At 48.3% G+C, this 18,589-nt stretch overlaps 1 protein-coding gene across 1 annotated transcript; it reads left to right on the forward strand.

The window, feature by feature from the left end:
* The first annotated feature begins 268 nt into the window (after positions 1-268).
* On the forward strand, positions 269-17,346 carry LOC123343345 (zinc finger protein 436-like). The gene is made up of 3 exons (XM_044978415.1): positions 269-638; positions 14,666-14,779; positions 15,086-17,346. Exons 1-3 carry the CDS (start codon positions 386-388, stop codon positions 17,203-17,205), a joined length of 2,487 nt encoding a protein of 828 aa, XP_044834350.1. The 5' UTR covers positions 269-385; the 3' UTR covers positions 17,206-17,346.
* The last annotated feature ends 1,243 nt before the right edge of the window (positions 17,347-18,589 follow it).

Below are 18,589 nucleotides of genomic sequence, written 5' to 3' on the forward strand. Positions count from 1 at the left end.
AGCCCCGGCCTCGGGCAGCCCCGTGTCCAGCCCCGGGGCTGGAGGCCTGGCGCGGGGGGGGGGAGGCCCCCCAGACCGGCCGCTTTGGAGAGGGGCCGGGGAAGGAGCTGCCGGGATGTTTCGGGTTAAAAACTCGTTTTCCTTTCTCCGGTGCCTTTGGCGAGACGTGTTCCCAGTGACTCCCTAGCGGGGCTCAGCCCGGGACCCCAAGTGGCAGGCTCAGCGCTTGTGAGAATCCGGCCAGGTGCTGAGCGAACTGGCTACGGATTTAAGCGCCGAAATGTAGATGCTTTTTCCTACATCTTAACTCAGCCGGTTCCCCAGGAGAGCAGCGTCTGGAACCGCTGGCTGCGGGGGAGGAGTCTGAGCTAACTGGAGGATTTCAATGGACACAAGCCCCTTGGGAAACCTCCAATTTCCCTTCTCCCCTGTCAGGCTGCAGAACCACGTCCCGTTTGGCTGGAGCTCGTCCCATCCTGCCAGGTGCTGGGGAAGGGACATGGCTGCCGCGGAGCCGGTGACCTTCGAGGAGGTGGCTGTGTGTTTCTCCAAGGAGGAATGGGCCCTGCTGGCCCCGGGTCAGAGAGCCCTCTACAGGGACGTCATGCAGGAGAATTACGAGACCGTGACCTGGCTGGGTAAGGATTCCTGGCCCCTCGGGTATGAGAAGCATCTGGGTCAGATTCTGTGCAGGGATCTGCACTGGTGCCCCAGAATTCAGGGGGATCAGGCCCTGTAATTTGCAGCTCCTGTGTGTAAGACACTGTCCCTGGGTCAGGGAATGTTCTGGACGTCAGCGTCCATAAGCCGATTATTGTGAGGAGAAATGGAAACGTGTATGGGGGTGAGGGATGGGGACAGATTCAGGAAGACAAATGGTAGGTGGAGGGGAATGGGAGTTAGGGGGAGGGGCAATGGGGGCACAGAGAATCCCTGTCGGGGGGGGGAGGGGCGCACAGAATCACTGGAGGGGAGAGATGTCATCTAGGAATAGGGGGCGGGGGGATGGGGAGAGGGGGAAATGGGGGCACGTAGAGCCTTTGCCATGGAGGAGAATGAGGCACCCTGCTATGGGAGAGGGAGGGGATGGGGCACACATCACACTCCCTGGAAGGGGGCAACGGGGGGCTGCAGTGAGTCCCAGAAATAAAGGGGGATGGGAGGGTGGCACGTGGGGAGCGTGTGGAGGAGGAATGGAGGGATGCCAGGAGCCCCCGGTGTGTGCGGCGAGCTTGGTCTGCACAAGCAGCGCGGTGCGTGACCAGAGTGGTGCGGGAGGAGTGTGGGGGCTGTTCTCTGCACAGACACAAGAGAGGAAGGCTGCTCTCCTGTTCCAGGAGCTGGCCTGGGACTCAGGAGATGGGGTAGATCCTTGGTTGTGCCACAGACTCCTTGTCAGTCACTTAGGCTGGTTTCAAAGGGACCGGAGGGAGGTGACTTGACCACCTCTCCCCTTATGCTGCTTTGAAAGTCCCAGCTGTGGTCTCTCTGGGCCTCAGTTTCCCCTCTGTGAAATAGAGGTAAGACTCTGCCCTTTGTCTGGCTCGTCTATTGACAGCGAAAGCCGTTTGGGGCAGGGACTGTCTCTCACTGTGTGAATACTGGGGGCCTGCTGTCAGAGGAAGGGTGACCCAGTGGTTGGGGCACTGACCTGACACTCTGGAGACCCAAGTTCAGTGCCCTGCTCTGCCCCGACATCTTGCCTGCCCTTATGCTAGTAACTTGGGGCTAGATTCAGAGAGGAACTTAGCTGTGGTGACACTGAACATCGCCAGGACTCCCAGAGCCTGCATTATGTGCCTGTGCTCCCTGTCGTGAGGAGAGGTTGCACGTCTGGATGGGATTCATAACTCCCGGCAGCCCAGGTGGCGCCTCCTCTGACCTAGCCAGCTAGCGATGCCCAACAGAGGGGCGTTTGCTCAGCTCTGCCCCTCTCTCTGAAAGAAACGCCTAAATCCAGTCTGCAGGGAGCCATCTTGCTCTGCCTTGGAGTCTCAGGTGCAAGCGTGGGCTGCCGGCGATCTCCGGCTCTAGCCCCCTCTGTGCCAGAGATCTCTGGTGTCTCCTAGTGCTCAGACCCTGTGCTAATGGTAGGGGACAGACAGATAAGTACCACTGACAGCACAAAGGGGCCTTATTCGGGTTGGGGATTCCAGCTCCTGCTGTAATTAATACTCTCTTTCCCTCCTGCAGCAGCAGCGGCAGCGGGTTACAAGAATTCCTTGTGCCAAACTCCCTGACTCTGCTGGGTTCCCCATCGTCGGTGCTCCACTGTTCTCCCTCCCTGCTTTAGCAGACACCCCAGGACTGTGGGGGGCTGTAGGGAGGGACTCTGCAGTGCCAGACGGTCGACAGCAGCAGTGGGGAACTGATTGTCATGCCTGGCTAATTCTTTTCCTCCTTGTCCCGTGGCCTGTGTGGAGTTTGCATTCAGTCAGTGCTGCCATTGTTTGAGGTTCATGACTTTCCAGCAGTGAGGCATGATGGGAATTGAACAGATTTACAGGGCTTTGTGTCTGCGTGTGAGACGCGCTGTGAGCAGAGAGGTTACTCCCGGTCTCTGGGGCTGTATATCGAGTGGATATACAGGGCAGTTCTGGCATTTGACATCCGTGCCCAGTCCAGGGTGTAGCCAGCTGCGCTGTGGGAGCAGAGGAGCAAATGAGCTGGACAGACTGAGGGGAGGTTTTGTGCTGCTGTGTCTGAGGAATTATCTGTGTGGTTGTCACTGTCCCCAGCACCATGAGCCTGGTTCATCACCATGTCAGACAGTGTCTCTGTGCCCTGCTATGGGGAGCTTTGCGGAATCAGTGGCCCTGGTGGAAGCCATCTGAACATGAGCATCTGGTGTGATGCTGTAGCTAAGAGAGTTAATGTGATCCTGGGGAAGCTAAACAGAGGACTATGAAGTAGCACTAATGAGGGGCACTTCATTAGTTCGTCATATGGCATTAATTAGACCATTAGTGGGAACTGCGTCCAGTCCTGGTGTTCACACTGCAGAAAGGATGTTGACAAATTAGCACGGGTTTAGAAAAGAGCTACAAGAATGATTAGAGGACTAGATAACCTGCTTTATAGTTTCATAGTTTATAAGGCCTAATCGGATCATTGTGATCATTGAAGCATAGAATCTCAGGGTTGGAAGAGACCACAGGAGGTCATCTAGTCCAAGCCCCTGCTCAAAGCAGGACCAAACCCAACTAAATCATCCCAGCCAGGGCTTTGTTAAGCCTGACCTTAAAAACCTCTGAGGATAGAGATTCCACCACCTCCCTAGGGAACCCATTCCAGGGCTTCACCACCTTCCTAGTGAAAAAGTTTTTCCTAATATCCAACCTAAACCTCCCCCACTGCAACTTGAGACCATTACTCCTTGTTCTGTCATCTGGTACTGCTGAGAACAGTCTAGATCCATCCTCTTTGGAACCCCCTTTCAGGTAGTTGAAAGCAGCTATCAAATCCCCCCACATTCTTCTCTTCTGCAGACTAAACAATCCCAGTTCCCACAGCCTCTCTTCATAAGTCATGTGCTCCAGCCCCCATATCATTTTTGTTGCCCTGCGCTGGACTTTTTCCAATTTTTCCACATCCTTCTTGTAATGTGGGGCCCAAAACTGGACACAGTACTCCAGATGAGGCCTCACAAATATCGAATAGAGGGGAATGATCACATCCCTCGATCTGCTGGCAATGCCCCTACTTATACAGCCCAAAATGCCATTAGCCTTTTTGGCAACAAGGGCACACTGTTGACTCATATCCGGCATCTTGTCCACCGTAACCCCCAGGTTCCTCTCTGCAGAACTGCTTCCTAGCCATTCGGTCCCTAGTCTGTAGCAGTGCAAGGGATTCTTCCTTCCTACGTGCAGGACTCTGCACTTGTCCTTGTTGAACCTCATCAGGTTTCTTTTGGCCCAGTCCTCTAATTTGTCTAGGTCCCTCTGTATCCTATCCCTACCCTCCAGCATATCTACCACTCCTCCCAGTTTAGTGTTATTTACAAACTTGCTGAGGGTGCAGTCCACGCCATCCTCCAGATCGTTAATGAAGATATTGAACAAAACCGGCCCCAGGACCGACCCTTGGGGCACCCCACTTGATACCAGCTGCCAACTAGACATGGAGCCATTGATCACTACATGTTGAGCCCAATGATCTAGCCAGCTTTCTATCCACCTTATAGTTCAATCATCCAGCCCATACTTCTATAACTTGCTGGCAAGAATACTGTGGGAGACCGTATCAAAAGCTTTGCTAAAGTCAAGGAATAACACATCCACTGCTTTCCCCTCATCCACAGACACAGTTCTCTCCTCATAGAAGGCAATTAGGTTAGTCAGGCATGACTTGCCCTTGGTGAATCCGTGCTGACTGTTCCTGATCACTTTCCTCTCCTCTAAGTGGTTCAGAATTGATTCCTTGAGGACCTGCTCCATGATTTTTCCAGGGACTGAGGTGAGGCTGACTGGCCTGTAGTTCCCTGGATCCTCCTTCTTCCCTTTTTTAAAGATGGGCACTACATGGGGGGAGGGATCGCTCAGTGGTTTGAGCATTGGCCTGCCAAGCCCAGGGTTGCGAGTTCAAACCTTGAGGGAGCCATTTAGGGATCTGCGGCAAAAATCTGTCTGGGGATTGGCCCTGCTTTGAGCAGGGTGTTGGACTAGGTGACCTCCTGAGGTCCCTTCCAACTCTGATATTCTATGATTAGCCTTTTTCCAGTCAGCCGGGACCTCCCCTGTTCACCATGAGTTTTCAAAGATAATGGCCAATGGCTCTGCAATCACATCCGCCAACTCTTTTAGCACCCTCGGATGCAGCGCATCCGGCCCCATGGACTTGTGCTCGTCCAGCTTTTCTAAATAGTTCCGAACCACTTCTTTCTCAACAGAGGGCTGGTCACCTCCTCCCCATGCTGTGCTGCCCAGTGCAGCTGTCTGGGAGCTGACCTTGTTTGTGAAGACAGATGCAAAAAAATCAGTGAGTACATTAGCTTTTTCCACATCCTCTGTCACTAGGTTGCCTCCCTCATTCAGTAAGGGGCCCACACTTTCCTTGACTTTCTTCTTGTTGCTAACATACCTGAAGAAACCCTTCTTGTTACTCCTAACATCTCTTGCTAGCTGCAACTCCAAGTGTGATTTGGCCTTCCTGATTTCACTCCTGCATGCCTGAGCAATGTTTTTATACTTGTTGCCGGCCCAAAGGGCCCGAGGTGGCAGCAGGGGTTCGTTGCCCGGTGTGCGTAGCACTGATTGACACACCAGGGTGGAGAAGCAAAAACCAAGTTTATTTGAGATCTCAAAACAGGCACTAGGAGACACAGTATCTCAAATCCAGCGCAACAAAAACAAGCAGTTTCCCCTTTTTATATGTCAAGCTGTCTGTAAAAGCCTTTGTTTCATTCCCCCTCTACCCCTCCCTTGTTAACTGCAGCTACATTAGACATTACATTATAGCTTGTTAGAAAAATTCTCATCCGCCTGTTTATCTGTTGACCTTGTCAGCTTCAGGCACATGAAGACTTCTCCCCCTTTCCTCCCCCGCCTCCTCACTTTTGCTAGTTTAAGCGGAGCTGCAGCTGTCTGCTAAAGAGCTGACTCTCACAGATTCTGCTTTTAGGCTGTTAGCATGCAGGTTGGTTAAAGTTCACAAGATGGAGTTACTGTGGCTCACTTAGACCCAGAGCAGGGGGGCTTCATCGACACTCATGGCCTTCCACCCCCCCCCCCCCCCCCCGAGTTACCTGGTAGCTACGCCCAGTGACACCAACATACTCCTCCCTGGTCATTTGTCCAATCTTCCACTTCTTGTAAGCTTCTTTTTTGTGTTTAAGATCAGCAAGGATTTCACTGTTAAGCCAAGCTGGTCGCCAGCCGTATTTACTGTTCTTTCTACACATTGGGATGTTTTTTTCCTGCAACCTCAATAAGGATTCTTTAAAATACAGCCAGCTCTCCTGGACTCCTTTCCCCCTCATGTTATTCTCCCAGGGGATCCTGCCCATCAGCTCCCTGAGGGAGTCAGTCTGCTTTTCTGAAGTCCAGGGTCCGTATTCTGCTGCTCTCCTTTCTTCCTCGTATCAGCATCCTGAACGCGACTATCTCATGGTCACTGCCTCCCAGGTTCCCATCTACTTTTGCTTCATCTTGTCTGACCTCCTCTGTTACACAGGTTAATAGGAGTTCCCTGAATTAATTCCTGTTTAAACAGGGTGATTCTTTTGGAATAAAACTCCGTTCTTGATATAAAAATTTCCAGTGATGGAGAAACCACCAGAGCCCTGGGTAAGTTGTGTCCAATGGTCAGTTAGCCTCACTGTGAAAACTTTACAACTTATTTCAAATTCAAATATCTCTTGCTTCGACTTCCAGCCATTGGCCCTTGTCCTTGTGTCTGCTGGATTGAAAAGCCATCTATTGTTTTATTTCTGTTCCCTGTATAGGGACTTTTAGATTATCACGTCACCCCTTAATCTTTTCTTTGATAGGCTGGATGGGTTGAGCTCCTTTATAGGACCTGTTTTCCGATCCTTTTATGATTCTTGAGGCTCTTCTCTGAGGGCTCTAATTTTTCAGCATCCTTCTTTAATTGTGAGCACAACTGTCACATCCAGAGGTAATATCACCTCTCTAGACCTCCCCCAGATATGCCTCCAAGGATGTCTGTAGCCACTTTGCTCACAGCAATGCACTGCTTCCCAGGATAGAGTTCCCATCCTACCCGTATGGCCTACATTCCTCGTTCTCGTGGTAAAACTTCACATTGAGCAATACCGAAAGCGTTGTCCCCAGCATAAGAAGTGATGCAGATTGCTCTGTGTCAGCGACCTGCCTTTTTCGTTATTTACCACTCCCCCAATCTGTGTGTCATTGGAATGGGGTTCCCACGAGGGCGCCTCCTTGTGTCTAGGTCAGGGAATGCAGCTTTCCTGGTATCATCTGCCTCCTTGCCGCTTATTGCTTGCTTCACTCTCAATTAATCTTGGGCCTCCCTCTCTCAGGTGATGCCAGGTCACCTATTTGGCCTCTCGTAGCCTGGTTATCTCTAGGGCTGGGTTGAGGTGCGCACCATGGGACAGTCATTTGTAAATGTTATCACTAATTACTTTGTTTTCTTCCAGGTCACTGATAAAAATGTTAAGTGGAGTAGGGCCAACAACTGATCCTTATGGGGGACTCACCTGAACCCTCCCACCCTTGTTTGCAATTACATTTTTAGACCTTTTCATATGTGCCACATTCATTTTGTATCATTCTAGTTTTGTTAATCAAAATGGCATGAGCTACCAAGTCAAATGTCTGAGGACCAGATTTTAACTATATTGAACTGTCTAACTCCAGTTGGGAGCACAGTAAATGAACACTAACTGTATTACATTAACATACTCTATTTATCAATCAATCATATAATCTCATCAAAAAAAGGATACCAGGTTCATTTAATATTTATTGAACCCTTCTCCTTTTTTCTGCATTATCATTCTACCCTTTCCATCTAGTAATAAAACAATACTAGACCATTGTTATAATTCCAATTCCTCCTAATATACTTGTAAAAGTTCCTTCTTATGCTCTTTTACTCTGCAGATTAGAGCGTTTTCTTTGTGTCACTTTGCTTCCCTTATCAATTTTCTACAATTCCCAATTTCTAATTTATATCTGTTGCTCTCAATTTCCCCTTTTATCATTTGTTATATATTTAAAAACAATATATGCTTATTTTATTTATATATATATGTGTGTGTGTGTGTGTGTGTGTGTCTGTATATATATGCCTCTGTTTCCCATTTAGCTGGTGATTTTTAGTTAATTGGCTTTACTGTACAATATGTCCTTCCTTCTTCTTTGCGGAATTGTGGCTTTTTTGGAAATCTATTGAAATGTTATTGCAGTTCTACACAAGCATTTGCATTTGTTCGTTGTAAGTTCATTCTCCCAGCGGATTTGCCACATAGTTGTTTCTAGCTTTGTGAAACTAATCTTTCTAAAGTGTGTGTATGTTTGTGTGTGTATAGATATAGATATATTCTTGGTTTAGAGTTGGTTCCATTTCCACGTACCAAATGCAATCTGAGCAATGCGGAGTGAGCTGCATTGCCATGTTGGAGCATTACCTTTGGATTAAATTCTCCTTTGTAACTGAAAGATGTTCATAAATTGCACTGCAAATAAAATAAATAAAGAATGGAATTCTGCAGTATCACCAAGGGAGGAGTGAACTCTTTCATATGCTTTAACATCTCTCTTTTTCAAAATGTCTGTGTAGTGTGATTTAGGCTATTTGCACATAATAATGCCACTACAGAGGTGTTCAATGAAACTTTGATCGATTACAGCATTTTGTTTCTTTTCCTGTATGTGGTGGGTAAAATCCTTACACTGTAGTAATTTTTACAATGTTGAAGAAATTGGGCGGGTTTAGTCTGTAAGAGAGAAGGCTGTAGGGGCACATGATAACAGACCTCAAGTATGTAACAGGCCTTTAAAAAGAGAAGAGTGATGAATTGTATCACATGTTCACCAAAGGACAGGACAAAAAGGTATGAAGCAGTGGAAATTTCAGTGAGATATGAGAAAAAACTTTCTAATGCTTACAGATATATTGTCACTGGAGAAGATGATGTAGGGAGGTTGTGGAATCACTGGAGGTTTTAAAGAGGAGTTGAGAAAGACCTGTCATTAATGGTGAAGTTTGCTTAATCCTCATTAAGCATGGAGGGAGTGTGGGGGAGCTGGACTAGATGACCTCCCGAGGTCACTGCCAGCTTTACATTTCTGTGATTCTGTTTCCAGTTCCCCTTTCTCTATGGAGATGAAGTCTGCCGCAGAGTTCCCCTGTGTCGGATGTAACACCTTTGGAGTTGGACATTTTCCTCTTTTTAAAGAAATTCTGAGGGCACTTTATAATGAGATACTTAATGAGCTCAATCTATTTTTCTCAACAAGAGAAGGTTGAGTTCTGACCAGTCTTATTCAGAAAGGATCTGGAAAAAGGGGCAAAATTTGCAGATGATAGAAAATTACTAAAGATAGTTAAGACCCAGGCAGACGGCGAAGAGCTACAAAAGGATCTCTCAAAGCTGGGTGACTGGGCAACAAAATGGCAGATGAAATTTAATGCTGATAAATGCAAAGCAGTGCACATTGGAAAACATAATCCCAACTATACATACAAAATGATGGGATCTAAATTAGCTGTTACCACTCAAGAAAGAGATCTTGGCGTTACTGTGGATAGTTCTCTGAAAACATTCACTCAATGTGCAGCAGCAGTCAAAAAAACAAACAGAATGTTGGGAATAATTAAGAAAGGGATAGATAATAGGACAGAAAATATCATCTTGCCTCTATATAAATCCATGGTACACCCACATCTTGAACACTATGTGCAGATGTGGTCGCCCCATCTCAAAAAAGATATATTGGAATTGGAAAAGATTCAGAAAAGGGCAACAAAGATGATTAGGGGTATGGAACAGCTTCCATACGAGGAGAGATTAATAAGACTGGGGCTTTTCAGCTTGGAAAAGAGATGGCTAAGGGGAGACATGATTGAGGTCTATAAAATCATGACTGGTGTAGAGAAAGTAGATAAGGAAGTGTTGTTTACTAGTTATCATAACACAAGAACTAGGGGTCACCAAATGAAATTAATAGGTAGCAGGTTTAAAACAAATAAAAGGCAGTGTTTCTTCACACAACGCACAGTCAACTTATGGAACTCCTTGCCAGAGGATGTTGTGAAGGCCAAGACTATAAAAGGGTTAAAAAAAGAGCTAAATAAGTTCATGGAGGACAGGTCCACCAATGGCTATTAGCCTGGATGGACAAGGATGGTGTCCCTAACCTCTGTTTGCCAGAAGCTGGGAATGAGTGACAGGGGATGGATCACTTGGTGATTCCCTGCTCTGCTGATTCCCTCTGGGGCACCTGGCATTGGCCACTGTCGGTAGACAGGATACTGGGCTAGATGGACCTTTGGTGTGACCCAGTACGGCCGTTCTTATGACTTGAGCCTTGTACACAAAGTTTAACATGGGGAAATAGGACAGGGGTCTTCAGTCTAGCAAATAAAAGGAAAAGAAGCGGCTATAGTGGGAAGCCGAAGCTTGATCAGTTCAGGCTAGAGATGAAGTGTAAATACAGAGCAGTGATGTGAATTAACCACTGAAACATCTTACCCAGGGACCACGTGGATTTTCCGTCGCTTGAGAAATGTACTTCAGAGCTGGAGATCTCTTTGTAACAGTGTGGCCTAGCTGGGCGGGCGAACAGGTTTCAGGGGTCCCCCGAACAGGGCCAGTGTTGACTTGCTGGGGCCCAGGACAGAAAGCTGAATCCCGAGGCCCTGAGCCCTGCCACCTGGGACTGAAGTCAAAGCCTGAGCCCGCTGAGGGTGTGGGGCCCTGGGCAATAGCCCTGCTTGCTGCCCCCGAACGCCGGCTCGTCGTTGTGGCACAGCTGGGCCGAGGAGTTTTTATAAATGGTTGGGGGGCTCAGAGAGAAAGAGGCTGAGAGCCCCTGCTCCACCTTAACGAGATGATATGGATTTGCATTTATGGACACACGTCAGATATTAGGAATGGCAATATACAAAAACCTTGTACGACTGGGATAATCATATTCAGTAAATCATAACCTTTCCAATGATACCGTGCAGGAACCATCTTGCATAAACTATATTTCAGTTAAAAAGCGACAGAGAGTCCTATGGCACCTTATAGACTAATAGTCGTATTGGAGCAGGAGCTTTCGTGGGTGAATCCCCTCTGCGTCAGACACATTTCAGTTATGTCACATTGTTTTCATAAAGCACATGAAATGCCACATCACACACACCACACAGGGAAGTTCTTTGCTCTCCTCGCTGCACTGCGGTGGGGTCTAGTGATCATCTTTCCCAGCCCAGGGTGAAGGTTCCTCTCTTGATTTCCTCACGGCTTGAATTAGGCACCAGCGAGAGGCTGCAGTAAAGGACCAAAGCCTCAGTGAGCCAGTTGCTGCGCAGACACGTAGTGAGGGACAGTCCCCACTCCAGAGAGATCCCCTCCCATCTGGCTGGCGCTGTGGAGGGACAGGCGTGTGCGTGGGGGCGGGGGAGTGGCAGCGATGGGGATGTACTTGCTACCCTCCATAGCTAGAGCGGGTAGCAACACAGCACAGATCCCCAGGGGAGTACGTTGGGGCCATTCCCTTGGCAGAGTGGAGGAACCCTTACTCCAGACCAGTGCATCAAGGGCTTTGTATGATTTATAGCCCAGTCCCCATAGGGTGGGGTTGGGGAGAGGAAGGAAGTGAAATCAGGAAGGCCAAATCCCACTTGGAGTTGCAGCTAGCATGAGATGTTAAGAGTAACAAGAAGGGTTTCTTCAGGTATGTTAGATACAAGAAGAAAGTCAAGGAAAGTGTGGGCCCCTCACTGAATGAGGGAGGCAACCTAGTGACAGAGGATATGGAAAAAGCTAATGTACTCACTGATTTTTTTGCCTCTGTCTTCACGAACAAGGTCACCTCCCAGACTACTGCACTGGGCAGCCTGGCATGGGGAGGAGGTGACCAGCCCGCTGTGGAGAAAGAAGTGGTTCGGGACTGTGACGGTGCTGCCCGTGGGAGCCAGCTGAGGTCACTCAATCAGGGTGAACTGCAAACAGAACAGGGCAGACAAACCCCAAATGCTGGTGGTTATTCCAATATTTAGATTTACCAACCAGCACAAAACAGCTTCTACAGCACCTCACTGGTCACTTAGAAGTCCAAACCACGCAGTTCCCTTAAAGTGCCCAGCCTCAGGCCTCCGTCCAGACACACCTGTCAGATATGATGATGATTCCTAAGAATCTTACTTCATCATATAAAAGAAAAGGTTCTTCCAATCCCAAAGGATCAGCCACATACCCAGGTCCAATTATAACTTAGATCTTACCCAAAATACACGCTATAGCCAATTCTTATTAACTAAGCTAAAATTTATTAAAAAAGAAAAGATAGAGAGTGTTGGTTAAAAGATTAATCTACAGACAGTCTTGAATTCAATTCTTGAGGTTCAGATACACAGTAGAGATGAGCTTGTAGTTGCCAAAAGTCCTTTTAGAAATAGTCCAGAGGTTATAGTCCAAGTTCCATATTCAGGGTGGCTCCAGTCAATGACTGGTGATCTCAATCCTTATGGCTTAAGGTTTCCCCCTCTTGAAACCCAAAGCAGATCTGAGATGAAGAAGGATCGTGTCCCAGGCTTCTTATACATTTCCAGCAGCCTTTTGGCCTGAGAAAACAATAGGCTTAATTCCTTCTCCCAAACATCCTGGCAATTAGCAGAGTAATGTATCCATTAAACAGTTCAGATACAGGTTAGCACAACCTTCAAAGAGATACATAGACAATAATACTATTTCACTTAAGTATCATTATAAATGTTAATATTCCCTTTTTTGATCTTTGAATTAAAACGATAGCAATAGACAAGACTTGTTTGCTGACATCCCAAGACCTGAGCAAACATCTCCCCTTCTACCTCTAACAATGCAGACTTGCATTTCAAAGCTCTGTTCATTTACATATCTTTCTAACCCGTCCTCAAGGTTCACCCATGGGTCAGGTCAGTCTGTGAGTTAATTAACTCTTTCTGGCCCTGTCATCTTTCAATGAGATATTATATCACAGTCATAACGTCACAGGGACTATTTAGAAAAACTGGACGAGCACGAGTCCATGGGGCTGGATGCGCTGCATCCGAGGGTGCTAAAGGAGTTGGCGGATGTGATTGCAGAGCCATTGGCCATTATCTCTGAAAACTCATGGTGATCAGGGGAAGGCCCCGGATGACTGGGAAAAGGCTACTGTAGTGCCCATCTTTAAAAAAGGGAAGGAGGAGGATCCGGGGAACTACAGGCCAGTCAGCCTCACCTCAGTCCCTGGAAAAATCATGGAGCAGGTCCTCAAGGAATCAATTCTGAAGCACTTAGAGGAGAGGAAAGTGATCAGGAACAGTCAGCATGGATTCACCAAGGGCAAGTCATGCCTGACTAACCTAATTGCCTTCTATGAGGAGAAAACTGGGTCTGTGGATGAGGGAAAAGCAGTGGATGTGTTATTCCTTGACTTTAGCAAAGCTTTTGAGAATACGGTCTCCCGCAGTATTCTTGCCAGCAAGTTAAAGAAGTATGGGTTGGATGATTGAACTATAAGGTGGATAGAAAGCTGGCTAGATCGTCGGGCTCAACGGGTAGTTATCAATGGCTCTATGTCTAGTTGGCAGCCGGTTTCAAGTGGAGTGCCCCAAGGGTCGGTCCTAGGGCCAGTTTTGTTCAATATCTTCATTACTGATCTGGAGGATGGTGTGGACTGCACTTTCCGCAAGTTTGCAGATGACACTAAACTGGGAGGAGTGGTAGATACGCTGGAGGTTAGGGATAGGATACAGAGGGACCTAGATAAATTAGAGGACTGGGCCAAAAGAAACCTGATGAGGTTCAACAAGGACAAGTGCAGAGTCCTGCACTTAGGACGGAAGAATCCCATTCACTGTTACAGACTAGGGACCGAATGGCTAGGAAGCAGTTCAGCAGAAAAGGACCTGGGGATTACAGTGGATGAGAAGCTGGATATGAGTCAACAGTGTGCCCTTGTTGCCGAGAAAGCTAACGGCATTTTGGGCTGTATAAGTAGGGGCATTGCCAGCAGATCGAGGGATGTGATCATTCCCCTCTATTCGACATTGGTGAGGCCTCATCTGGAGTACTGTGTCCAGTTTTGAGCCCCACACTGCAAGAAGGATGTGGAAAAATTAGAATGAGTCCAGCGGAGGGCAACAAAAATGATTAGGGGGCTGGAGCACATGACTTACGAGGAGAGGCTGAGGGAACTGGGATTGTCTAGTCTGCAGAAGAGAAGAATGAGGGGGGATTTGATAGCTACTTTCAACTACCTGAAAGGGGGTTCCAAAGAGGATGGATCTAGACTGTTCTCAGTGATGGCAGATGACAGAACAAGGAGGAATGGTCTCCAGTTGTCATGGGGGAGGTTTAGGTTGGACATTAGGAAACACTTTTTCACTCAAAGTGGTGAAACACTGGAATGGGTTACCTAGGGAGGTGGTGGAAGCAGGGGGTTGGACTAGATGACCTCCTGAGGTCCCTTCCCTCTCCCTGATCCAGCAACATCCGTTGTCTGGCATAGGTGGAGCATGCTGGCAGTTCCCGCCCAGGAGCTCCGATGTGGCCCCAGGTCTGCGCTGCCGGCCCTTCTGCAGCCACCCGGGGTCCCGGCCGCCAGCCCCAGGTCCCCCTCGACCCCCTCTGCAGCCGCCCATGGCAGCCGCCAGCCCCTCTGCAGCTGCCAGGTTCAGCTCTTGGTCCCAACCCAGGGCTCTGCCGCTGCCCCCAGCTGTGGTCCCAGCCTTACCCCTGTCCATGCCCCTCACTGCCCCGGGCTGGGACCACAGCTGGGGGGCAGCGGCGGAGCCCTGGGTCAGGGCCAGGAGCAAAGCCTGGTGGCCAGGAACCTGGCGGCTGCAGAGGGGCCGGCCGATGTTGACCTCCCCTGATCCGGCAAGTTCCCTGGTTCGTCACCGGTCAGGTCCTGAGGGTGCCGGACCAGGGAAGTGCGGCCAGTAACAATGACATGGAATGAACCTGATCAACATTTGTTTCCTTGCACCTTACTAGGATTTCCAGTTTCCAAACCAGACCTCATCTCCTGGCTGGAAGGAGGGGAGGAGCCGTGGGTCCCTGATCTCCAGGGCTGTGAGGAAAGGGAGATCCCAAGTGATGCCCACACAGGTGAGGAATCACACGACTCAGAAGCCAATTATTGTATCCTTTTAGCAGACGTTACTCATGCATTTTCATTACGCCTGTCTGACCCTTCAGCTCCTGCTGTCATCTGTACTCAGGGGGTGTGGAGGAAGGATGGGCCCCTTTCTCTCTCGTCTGGAGCAGGATATGGGTGGAGTAGGATTCAGCTCTGAATAGTTCAATATCCCCAGCAGTTATTTGGGTTTCTTCTCCTCTTTCCTGTTCCCTTTTGAGGTTCCCTGTCCCCTGGCACAGGGACTGACTCCTGTCTGGATTCTCTCTCTGTCCCAGCAGGTGATGGGACGGTGAGTGAGAACGAGGAGGAGAATCCTCAGCAGGAAGATCTTGAGCGAGTGGAACCACAGGGGACGGTATCGGGAAGAGGTGAAGGGGACGTTTCCCAGAGTCTCAAGCAGGGAGAAACCCGTGAGAGTGAGAGCAGTGCGGAGAGGCAGCAGGGAAACCACTTGGAGGAGACACTGGTTAAATCCACTCACAGCAGAAGAGGAGTGAAGAAAGTCAAAGAAACTGTTCAACAGAGAATCCACGCTGGAGAGAGACCCTATGTGTGCGATGACTGTGGGAAAAGCGTCCGGTACAGATCAGAGCTTATTAGACATCAGAGAGTCCACACGTGCGAAAGACCTTACAAGTGTCCAGACTGTGGGAAAAGCTACAGACATAGGTCAACCCTTAGTGGGCATCGTACGCTGCACACAGGAGAGAAGCCCTATAAGTGCCCTGACTGCGGGAAAAGCTTTGGTCAGCGCTCACTCCTTATTCAACATCAGAGACTCCACAGAGGGGAGAAACCCTACAAATGCAATGCGTGCGGGAAAAGCTTCAGTCGGAACTCAAACCTCCTATCACATCACAGAACTCACACAGGAGAGAAACCCTTTAACTGCCCTGACTGTGGGGAAAGCTTCAGATACTGGTCAACCCTTTTCAAGCATCAGAGAATCCACACAGGAGAGAAGCCCTATAACTGCCCTGACTGTGGGAAAAGCTTTGCTCAGCGCTCAGCCCTTAATAAACATCAGCGACTCCACAAAGGGGAGAAACCCTACAAATGCAGTGAGTGCGGGAAAAACATCAGTCGGAAACACCTCCGATCACATCAGAGAATCCACACAGGAGAGAAGCCCTATAAGTGCGCTGAGTGTGGGAAAAGCTTCAGGAACAGCTCAATCCTTATTCTCCATCACAGAATCCACACGGGAGAGAGACCCTATGAATGTAGCGAGTGCAGGAAACGCTTCCGTCAGAAGAACGCCCTTCTATCACATCAGAGAACCCACACAGGAGAGAGACCCTATGAATGTCTTGAGTGCGAAAAAAGCTTTAGGAACAAGGCACACCTTATTAGACATCAGAGAACCCACACAGCAGAGCGACCCTATGAATGCCTGGAGTGTGGGAAAAGCTTCCGTGAGAATTCACAATTTCTATCACATCAGAGAATCCACACAGGAGAGAGACCCTATATCTGCCCTGACTGTGGGAAAAGCTTCAGGCAGAACTCACACCTCCTATTACATCAGAGAATCCACACAGGAGAGAAACCCTATAACAGCTCTGACTGTGGGAAAAGCTTTGGTCAGCGCTCACCTGTTTTTGAACATCAGGGACTCTACATGGGAGAGAAACCCTACAAATGCAGTGAGTGTGGGAAAAGCTTCACTCGGAAGTATTCCCTTCTCTTACATCAGAGAACCCACACTGGAGAGAGACCCTATAACTGCCCTGTCTGTGGGAAAAATTTCTATGAGAGAACAGCCCTTATTCAACATCAGAGAATCCACACAGGAGAGAAACCCTACAAATGCAATGAGTGTGGGAAAAGCTTCTGTCGGAACACATACCTCCTATCACATCAGAGAATCCACACAAGGGAGAAACCCTATAACTGCTCTGACTTTGGGAAAAAATTCAATCAGAGCTCGGCTCTTATTGAACATCAGAGACTCCACATGGGAGAGAAACCCTACAAATGCAGTGAGTGTGGGAAAAGCTTCACGCGGAAGTATTCCCTTCTCTTACATCAGAGAACCCACACGGGAGAGAGACCCTATAACTGCCCTGTCTGCGGGAAAAGTTTCTATGAGAGAACAGCCCTTATTGAACATCAGAGACTCCACATGGGAGAGAAACCCTACAAATGCAGTGAGTGTGGGAAAAGCTTCACGCGGAAGTATTCCCTTCTCTTACATCAGAGAACCCACACGGGAGAGAGACCCTATAACTGCCCTGTCTGCGGGAAAAGTTTCTATGAGAGAACAGCCCTTATTCAACATCAGAGAATCCACATGGGAGAGAAACGCTATGAATGCAGTGAGTGTGGGAAAAGCTTCACACGGAAGTATACCCTTCTCTTACATCAGAGAATCCACACAGGAGAGAAACCCTAGAAATGCAATGAATGTGGGAAAAGCTTCCATCAGAACGCACACCTCATATCACATTAGAGAATCCACACAGGGGAGAAACCCTATAATTGCCCCATCTGTGGGAAAAGCTTCAGCCAGAGCTCACACCTATTACATCAGAGAATCCACACAGGAGAGAGGCCCTTTAACTGCTGTGACTGTGGAAAACCTTCAGTCACAGGTCAGCCTTTGTTTCTCTCTGGAGAATCCACACAGGGAAGAAACCCTTTTAATGTCCAGAACAGGGGTAAGCAACCTATGGCACCAGTGCCAAAGGCGGCACGTGAGCTGATTTTCAGTGGCACTCACACTACCCAGGTCCTGCCCCCCAGTCCGGGGGACTCTGCATTTTAATTTAATTTTAAATGAAGCTTCTTAAACATTTTAAAAACCTAATTTACTTTACATACAACAATAGTTTAGTTATATATTATAGACTTACAGAAAGAGACCTTCTAAAAGCGTTAAAATGTATTACTGGCATGTGAAACCATAAATTAGAGTGAATAAATGAAGGCTCGGCACCCCACTTCTGAAAGGTTGCCAACCCCGGTCCAGAATGTGGGGAAAACTTCACTGTGAGCTCAGCCCTTCCTACACATCAGAGAATTCACAGTACATTCAATCCAATGAATGTATGGATTGTGTGAAAAGCTTCAGTCAGATCTCACACATTCAACCACATCACAGAACACACATGAGAGACAGACCCTACAAGTACCCTGGTTTTGGGAAATGCCTTATGTCACAGCTCAAACCTCAGAACACATAAGACAATCCACAAGCAACACAAACCCAAGAAGCATCCTGGCTTGCAGTGGGGCAGGTAAACCACGCTTCTGCCAATTCCCACGAATCTCAGTGGGTCAGACCAGATGTGCTGGAGTGGCCATGTAACGAGGACACGGCATAATTATTAAAGCAGAAAATGAAATCACTTTCCCAGAGCAGAGCTGTTTAGAACTGGGGGAGGTTTCGGTTGAATATTAGGAAACGCTATTTCACTAGGAGGGTGGTGAAGCACTGGAATGGGTTCCCTAGGGAGGTGGTGGAATCTCCATCCTTAGAGGTTTTTAAGGCCCGGCTTGACAAAGCCCTGGCTGGGATGATTTAGTTGGGTTGGTCCTGCTTTGAGCAGGGGGTTGGACTAGATGAGCTCCTGAGGTCTCTTCCAACCCTGATAGTCTATGATTCTATGATAAGAGTCTGAGATAAGTCTTCCACATTGTGATGGGATCTGAGGATAATTTTCAACCAGTTTTCATTGAGGTTTGCCATTGATGGTTGGTTTATATACCTAAAATCGACCTTATTTTATATACTCCAACTTCTCATTAACTGTTGATAGTATTGGAGGCTGGGATCT

Source organism: Mauremys mutica, chromosome 10 (assembly GCF_020497125.1).
Source record: "Mauremys mutica isolate MM-2020 ecotype Southern chromosome 10, ASM2049712v1, whole genome shotgun sequence".
NCBI classification, from domain to species: Eukaryota; Metazoa; Chordata; order Testudines; family Geoemydidae; genus Mauremys; species Mauremys mutica.

Coding starts and splice junctions, on each gene's coding strand:
- LOC123343345 (XM_044978415.1), top strand. CDS start 386: ATGGACACAAGCCCCTTGGGAAACCTCCAATTTCCCTTCTCCCCTGTC. Junction 639..14,665: donor CGAGACCGTGACCTGGCTGG/GTAAGGATTCCT, acceptor GCACCTTACTAG/GATTTCCAGTTTCCAAACCA. Junction 14,780..15,085: donor CCCAAGTGATGCCCACACAG/GTGAGGAATCAC, acceptor TCTCTGTCCCAG/CAGGTGATGGGACGGTGAGT.